Source organism: Microtus oregoni, unplaced genomic scaffold (assembly GCF_018167655.1).
Source record: "Microtus oregoni isolate MIOR12 unplaced genomic scaffold, Mior012 000042F_ref0000377, whole genome shotgun sequence".
Taxonomy (NCBI): domain Eukaryota; kingdom Metazoa; phylum Chordata; class Mammalia; order Rodentia; family Cricetidae; genus Microtus; species Microtus oregoni.
In genome coordinates, this window is record NW_024543209.1 from 21,756,512 (window position 1) to 21,765,164 (window position 8,653).

The 8,653-nt window shown below is 43.8% G+C and overlaps 1 protein-coding gene across 1 annotated transcript; it reads left to right on the plus strand.

Annotated features, from left to right (window-relative positions):
• The first annotated feature begins 4,034 nt into the window (after positions 1–4,034).
• On the plus strand, positions 4,035–7,487 carry H1-4 (H1.4 linker histone, cluster member). The gene has a single exon (XM_041632933.1). It carries the CDS (start codon positions 4,090–4,092, stop codon positions 4,747–4,749), a length of 660 nt encoding a protein of 219 aa, XP_041488867.1. The 5' UTR covers positions 4,035–4,089; the 3' UTR covers positions 4,750–7,487.
• Positions 7,488–8,653: the final 1,166 nt, after the last annotated feature.

Sequence of the window (8,653 nt, forward strand, 5' to 3'; positions counted from 1 at the left end):
GGCCACATACATTAGCCTGTTGCTCACCGCCTTGACTTCTTCAGTTTCCCCTCTCCCCACAGCACATGGGCTGCTCTGTCTCTCTTACTCTACCATTTCCCCGCCATAGAGTTGCTCATCGTAATGGCGCCAGGTGGTCGTCTTCCACCACCCAGGGCCAAGAGGCATTGGGAAGGCCTCTCCTGCTCTTCGTTTACTGCAACTTCACTCCGGCGTCAGTGTTCGTAGTCTATTGGATTCCTGTTGCTCTTAATTACTTCATTAAGAGCTTGTTTTGCTCGGTTCCAATTTCGCATTGTATGAAAGAATATATCCTCTCTTCCTGCTACCCTTTCTAAATATTTATTTCTCTTCTACCTCCTATGAGTAAACAATCACTTCAGCTTTTAATACTTAATTAATACTTCATAAATACTTCCCTGACTTTATCCTATACAGATGAACAAAAAGCATCTTTCTTACTTTGTCTTCTTTATTACCAAGTTTCATAGCATGAATATTCTTTTGGGTTTATCTTATTACTTGAAGGTCTGTCCAGTAATTAAGTTCAAATTAGTTCATAGTGCTCTTCCTCGGACAGCTGTTTTATTAGTTGATCAAGTGAACATATCAAGGTCATTAAATCATCCTCATTCGTATGGGCACAAAGATTGTTTCTGGTTTTTATCGTTTCAAATGCTGCTGCAGAGTATAGCTCCGGGTATACAAGCCACAGTTTTATTATTTATCTTTACTGAAATGAAAAGTGATGCCTAAGATAATTAATAAGTGATGCCTAAGATAATGTTTCTTTTTCAAACATCTCATCCACAAATTCTGTCTTTAATACATTAGCCATGATAGATCATAAATAGCATCATATTAAAATGGCAATGAATTCAGAATTGTGTAGTGAAAGGAATCAAAACCATGCCTCTAATTTCTGTCAGCTTTTCTACAAATCACATTGTTCCCCTCACAACATTCGCTAACCTATCCAAAATGAAAATGACCAGAGTATCCTCCTTTTCTAACACTCCCAAATTTCTAGTAGCGACTATTAAAGTCAGACAGGAATAGTGGGTTATGCCTGTCACTCTAGTGCAGAGGAGGCTGACAGGAGTGTTGAGAGAAAGTGAAGTCCTGAGAAAACGTGTATTGTTTGACACAGGCATGGTTATGTAAAAATACCAGTGCACTAGCCTCGCGGAGGTGACAGAGCCTCCCTCCACTGAGCTCAGAATGGTGGCAAAGCTTTAATCTGGTCCCAGTAGTGACAGTTTATTCAGGAAACATCCACTACTGCTTTCTTCCCCATGGCCAGTGCCCCAGAAGTTTCAGCCTGAAGATGGGTCCCCTACAGAGACTGCTCCCGCCACGATTAACTGAACTCTAACTTTTAACCTTGACCCAGTTGTACACCAGCCTTCAGCTGCACGCAGCTGCCCCATCTTCCTACCAGGAGCTCCCATCCAGCAGCTTTGTCCTAGCCCAGTTTTTTGCAGGTGACATAGGTAATCTTGATTGACAACTTGATACACCTGGGAACAGGCAGTTGCTCCCATCAGATCGGCCCAGGGGCATGTCTGTGGGGATTTTCTAGACTTCTAATTGATGTAGAAGGGCCCAATCCACTGTAGGCAGTGCTATTCCTAGGCAAATGGGACTGAGCAATATTAAGAAAGTAACAGAGCGTGAGCCAGGAGGTAGCTTGCCTCAATTGGATTATGCTCGGGTTTATGTCTTCATTTTCTTCTTGGCTTCCCGGGATAATAGACTGTAACCTGTAATCTGCAATAAACTCTTTGCTCCCCAAGCTGCTTTTGGTCAAAGAGTTTATTACAACAGAAAGCAAACCAGAACAACAGGCAAGCCTGGCTTTCCACAGAAATACCCACATGACAAGAAACATGTTTGTTTGCCTCGGTTCGTTCCAGCTAGCAGCGGCTCTCAGACGTGGCTGGGTAGGAGTGTGCTATGCAAACCCTAAAACATGCATACTTGAGACAAAAGGAGTCACTAGTCAGAATCACCTGGAGAAAATTTGGAGATTTGAGTTTGGAGATTTGTAGTTGAAATACAAGAATTGCACCCATTTGTGTGCAATTCTGCTTTTGTTAGCTAGACCCGCAGATTAATGTAAAAGAGTGAAACCTTTGATATTGTTTCTATCTCATTATAGAAAAGTATCAAAATCTTAACGATGGGCAATGTTCATTGGCTTCTCTGTCAAGTGAATAGTTTTAGTCTCAGAAAATGTATCGTATCTGAAAGGGGAGAAATGAAGGACTATATTTGTCTCAAAACTCAGGGAATTTAAGTGCCCCCCCATCTTGAAGACAATGAGAAATAAAGGAACAAATATCGATGTTGTGTAAAATCCTACCATTTACAGGAGTATTTTTATTTCAACATCAAACACACACAGTTTCTCTACTCTAGCAAAGAGCTTTAGTGAATACCACAGTTGGCATTTATTAATACATGAAATTGGAGACATATATTATGGAAATACTGATAATATAAACCATTTTCATATCAAACTTAACATTAAAGATAATACTACAAGATTTTAAGAACACCTCATCAACAGTGTGTTGAACTTCCATGTTCCCTTCATTAGCATTGTTTGTGAAGTTTGGATCAGTGGAATTGATGTCAGAGCCAATCGTATCACAGAACAACAGCTATCACTCTATACCACTAGTCAACATTGCATCTTATTTCTGAAGACAATTTCATCCAAACTTCCAAGAAATAATCATTGTCATTGGGCTTGCATTATCCTCTTAGACATTTCCTTGGTTGAACAGCTGAACCCACTCTTTGAATGTCTTGCAAGGCATGTCTTCGGAAGACAAAGATTCTGCTTAATACCTTCTCAAAACTGATTCTAAGATTAAACTCTTAACTCCTCAATCACCCAGCATGTCACTTACATTCAGGGAGATCCAGGAAACATTAGGCAATATCTTCATGAGGACTAGCCATATATGGAGAGCAGCTGTTCAGTAACAGGTCTGAGTTTCTCTAAGATGGGAGTAGTGATGTTCTGGGCTACACTTTTCATATTTTTCTCTTGATCAATGGTTCAATTTCAGTTTTATCTAGTTTTAATATAGCATAGTATTAAAATATATTTCACAACTCTGCAAGACCCAAAAGAAATTCCTCAAAGTTAAGCTCACCTCTACTCCCAAAGACTTCGAGAACATCATTTATTTACGACTTGGGAATTAGTCATTTTCATGTCTACACCATAAGTATGTTTTGGAGTCTCCCGGCACCCTTATACTCTGAATTTAAGGTACCTCAACCCAAAGGAGTAGTTGTCCAGAGAGATGGAAATGCCACAGCCCCGCCCCCAACCCTTGGGAGCAGAAAGAAAAGAATTATCCTAAGAAATTAGTTAAAAACTTAGGTGGAACGGGCAGAAATATAACCATAGATACATAGGCTCATGGCTTAGGAGAGAAGAATTTATCTCAAAATGGTAAATAATCTGCTAAAGATTGAAGTAAACCAGTTTGATGAACTCAAATGCCCTCGGCTCAATAGGCAGGACTCTCGGAGGAGCCTGTGTTACTTCCCCCACTTAAGTGCAGATTTGTAATAAAAATCTTAATGCCAGTGGCAAGGTTTTTAGCCACGTAAGAAGCTAACCACTTGGAGAATCGACTCTGACGGGTCAGAAAACTGTACAGTCGAAGATCAGTTTATAATTTACGAAGAAAATAGAAAGTTTTGTTTCTCTGAGTTGAAATTTGCTGAGCACCGCGGGAAATATTGCAAGTTTTTAACAGAAGGCTTGAAGCTTTGCTTACCATTTGAGACGTGCATGAAGCCCGAGGCTTCAGGGATCATTATTTGAGAGAAATCAAGCAATTCGAAGTAGGGAATTTTGACATTTTTGGCTTTTTTTGAGGTGTAACAAACACAACTCGGCATCCGAGAGGACACTCCGAGGCTGCCAGCGAGGCGGGCTGGACAGCGCACCAATCACGACGCAGCTCCGCCCTATATAAACGGGCGGGCGCAGCGCCGCGGCCCGAGTCCCGGCCAGTGCCTCTGCTTCCGGCTCGAGTCCTCTCTTTTCACACACGCTTCGCCATGTCCGAGACCGCGCCTGCCGCGCCCGCCGCACCGGCCCCCGCCGAGAAGACCCCAGTAAAGAAGAAGGCCCGCAAGGCTGCAGGTGGCGCGAAGCGCAAGGCGTCCGGACCCCCGGTGTCCGAGCTCATCACCAAGGCTGTGGCCGCCTCCAAGGAGCGCAGCGGCGTGTCCCTGGCCGCGCTCAAGAAGGCGCTGGCGGCCGCCGGCTACGATGTGGAGAAGAACAACAGCCGCATCAAGCTGGGGCTCAAGAGCCTGGTAAGCAAGGGCACCCTGGTGCAGACCAAGGGCACCGGCGCCTCCGGCTCCTTCAAGCTCAACAAGAAGGCGGCTTCCGGCGAGTCTAAGCCCAAAGCCAAGAAGACCGGGGCTGCCAAGGCTAAGAAGCCCGCGGGTGCAGCCAAGAAGCCCAAGAAGGCTGCGGGAGCAGCGACTCCGAAGAAAGCTACCAAGAAGACCCCAAAGAAAGCCAAGAAGCCGGCTGCAGCTGCAGGAGCCAAAAAAGCTAAGAGCCCGAAAAAGGCGAAGGCAGCTAAGCCCAAGAAGGCACCCAAGAGCCCTGCCAAGGCTAAAGCGGTGAAGCCCAAGGCGGCCAAACCAAAAACCGCCAAGCCGAAGGCAGCTAAGCCAAAGAAAACCGCAGCCAAGAAAAAGTAAAATTTTTCTTTGGCCAACTGCTTAGAAGCCCAACAACCCAAAGGCTCTTTTCAGAGCCACCCACAAATCTCAGGGAAGGAGCTGTTGCACTTTCTATGGGGGCGTGGCTGATGTGGGTGGGCTGGGCTTGCGGGAGCAGAACAGGACCGGGGGGATCCGGGTGTGGGCGGATAAGTGGGTTTGGGAGTTGTGTAGCAAACCACCTTTCTAAGGACAAATGGTAACTTTCCCAGATCTGTATGTAAAAGCCAGACAGCTATAGGAATGAAAGGGTTTAGTCTTAGGGTGCTACGATAATAAGCAGAGAACTTTTAAGGACAAGAGTCTAGGTGGTGGGGTTGTTAGTATTAGAAAGCTACTCTGATAAAGGGCCTGGCAAGCAACGCCTTAATTTTGTTGCAGATCTCACTGGTGAGTTATCCATACCGAAACAGTATCCCCTTAAAAAGTTATACTTCTCAGGTTTTAACAGCGATCGTACTTGAATAGGCTTGCTATAGCCGATTTGTGCAGTTCAGTTCGTACTTCCTGATTGGTGAATGCGAAGTGACAAGGCAGCCAATGAAACCCTAGACCTTCAAGTGTAGTTTCCGTTCCCATTCGTGACGAAACACTAAAACTAATCCAATCCTGAAGGAAATCTTATTAACCTCATTTGAATACTGCGTAATGTAAGTGGTTACGGTGTAGTTGGTGGTGGGGTGCTTATTTATCCAAGTGTTTGTTTAGTGTTCCTGTTGGAGTTAGAATTTCGTACAGTGATGCTTGGGCCGACTAAGTCTGCGCTCGCTCCAAAGGACTTCCGCGGTCATCAGTGCGCAGGACTGCAAGGAGTACCGCCAGCTCAGCCGCAAGGAGAGCTACTTACGTGTACAAGGTGCTGAAGCAGGTGCACCGAGACACGGGCATCTTTTCCCAGGCCCTTGTCATCATGAACTCGTATGTCAATAGCATCTTTGAGCTCATAGCCCGAGAGGAGTCACGCCGCGTTTACATAAAGCGACCAACCATCACATCTCAGATCCAGACGGCCGTGAGCCTGCGTGGCCCAAGGAGCTGGACAAGTACCAAGGCCGTCACCAAGTAAATCTGTCGAGTAGGCATTTTTCACTCTTGATTTCAAAGACTTCTGTTTTTCAGAGCTGTGCATCCTATCAACAAATGGGTTGTAGTTTAAAGTATTTTCAAACTGAAAACTATGTGTTTTGTTGTTGTTGTTGTTGTTTTCCCCCAGTCTGTTGGGCACGTGGCTAGCCAAGTTAGCCTGGAATTCCCACTTTTTCCCCAAGTGAAAATGATTCGCATGCACTAGCATGCCTGCCTTCGCAGGCTACTTGTGTTTGTGTGAAATTCGTAATGTTCTGGAAATGGCAATAGCTTCCAGAAACCACAGATTCACTGGCACGTACAAAGTCCATATAGTTAATTCGCTGTCGCTTAGTTACAGGTACTAAAATTAATGGTGTCGTTTTAAGGGTGCAGCTCTCTGTCCGGGTGCATAGATGTCCAAGTTCCTCTTCTAGAGACTGAATTGGTCTTAGACTCCCAAGTTTGCTCTCCCTGAGCACAGCTGAGCATGCTCAAACAATTTCCCTTAGCTTGGATCTTTTCCTTTTTCTCCCCAAGCTTTTTCCTTCTATAAGGTATGTGCTGCTAAAAGAGTAAGACAAGAGTTCCCATAGAAATGTGGGTGCTTGGGCATGATTGCTTTGAAAGCGAGTCAGTTTCGGTGTGACTGGGTTTGCCACTGACGAAAAGGAAAGCAATCTGGGATGCCCAGGCTCTTTGTTACTGTGTCATTGACAGTTACTTAGTTCATGGTCTTTGAGCAGATTTCATCAAGTATGTTCCTTGGGTGCCCCGCATGATGGCGCGCCTGTGATACCCGGGAAGCAAGAAGCAAGCTGAAGCCAGATGGAGGAAAACCCAGGTCTCCCAGGTGTCGCTGTTCACAAGACAAACCGGCACCTCGCAGTCGGGGAAGAGCTGATAGGGGCAAAAACAAATCAAGAAAATAGAGAGACTGGGAAGGGGTGTGGCTAGGAAAAAGCAAACACACGATATGAATCAGGCTGAATTTGAAATAATTCGGGTGTGATGGAGGAAGTAGTGAACTTAGAAACTTCTCACACCCTCATAAACAGGTTCATATTGTGAGGTTAGATTTTTAATATATGCTTGACACCTGGATGGATAAATAGAAATCCTGATGATGTTTTTCTTTCGCAAAATAGGATGCTGGTCAGCTCAAAGGACTTGGCATATGTGAAACAAACCCAAACACTTTTGCCCAACCTAAACATGGGTACTAAAGGTGCTACGTGGAGCTGCACCATTAAGTGGAGTCTTACCCATAATCTTGAGCAGGTGATGCTGAGACACCAGACAAAAGCTCTTTCCTTCTTAGAGGCTGACCTGGAAATCCATACTGTCAGGCAAAAGTAGCCTACCCCAGATGACTACACAGAAAAGCCCAAGCTCTGAGCTTGGTTCTGGACCGTGCTTGTTTATTAATTTCCAGCATTTAGACCAACAGATGCAAGTAGTTAAGCTGCAGATTTAATTCAGGTTTTGTTAAGGTATTTTCTATCTTGGAGCACGAGGTAGATCTGGTACTAAATTATTACTTTGCAGTCTTAGAACTGTGCATCAATGAATGTAGAAATCGTGGCTGAGAATTTTCTAGGGTTGATGAATTTTGCAATACTAGAAATAAATAAATGAAAATTATTACAAAATGGTCATCATGTCTTGTAGAGTCAAACTATAAGTTTTTGGGGGGTTGGGGGTTTTTTGTTTTGTTTGTTTGGTTGGTTGGTTTTGGTTTTTCAAAACAGGGTTTCTCTGTACCTTTGGAGCCTGTTCTGGAACTAGCTCTTTTAGACCAGGTTGGCCTTGAACTGACAGAGATCTGCCTGCCTCTGCCTCCCAAGTGCTGGGATTTAAAAGGCGTGGGCCACCACCACCCGGCTTTTTTTTTTTTTGAAACGTTTACTTGATATATGTATTTTTGTATGTCTTTGAACTCGCAGAGCTTTTCCTGACACAGTTTCTTAGGCTTTCGGGCTGTAACTCATTCACAAACTACCTATTCTTTATGTGTTGAATTTATAAACTTCCTGGGGCCATCGCCTTTCTTAGACCAATTGCTCATTACTATGGTGAGGATAGCTTGGTGAGCTGTGCCCTTCTGATGGGCAACCTACTGTCTTTCTTCTTTAAAAGATGTTGTTTATTTATTAAATATTCATTTTGTAAAATGACCTTGCTGTAGCCATTGGAGGCGGGTTTATACAGTGATCTCAGCATTAAAGTCAGATTTTTATTTTGTGATATGTGTGGGCTATGAATTTTAGTTCATAGCTATATGAATTAAAACAGAAGGAAGGTAAGAACATGAAATAAATCACAGCATTATTTTTCAACATGAATACTTTAACTAGGCATGGTGATCCATGCCTTTAATCCCAGTGCTCAGAGACAGAGGCAGATGGATCTCTTTGAGCCTGAGGCCAACCTGGCCTACATAATGAGTTCCAGGACAGCCAGCAGACATAAAGAGGTCATGCCTCAAAAAAAGAGAAAGAAAGAAAGAAAGAAAGAGAAAGAAAGAAAGAAAGAAGAAAGAAAGCCTGTTTATCAATGGTTTCGTGGTTCTGCGATGCTCTTCTTTGGTGATATTTTGAGACTGAAATAAATGAAGAGGATAAAGAATTGAAGTATAGCCCGACGGTGGTGGCACACGCCTTTAATCCCAGCGCTCAGGAGGCAGAGGCAGGTGGATCTCTGTGAGTTTGAGGCCAGCCTTGTCTACAGAGTGAGTTCCAGGACAGGCTCCAAAGAGAAACCCTGTCTCAAAAAAACCAAAATAATAATAATAATAATAATAATAATAATAATAATA

What these genes read in the sequence shown, in the direction of transcription:
- H1-4 (XM_041632933.1), top strand. Translation starts at nt 4,090, where the DNA reads ATGTCCGAGACCGCGCCTGCCGCGCCCGCCGCACCGGCCCCCGCCGAG.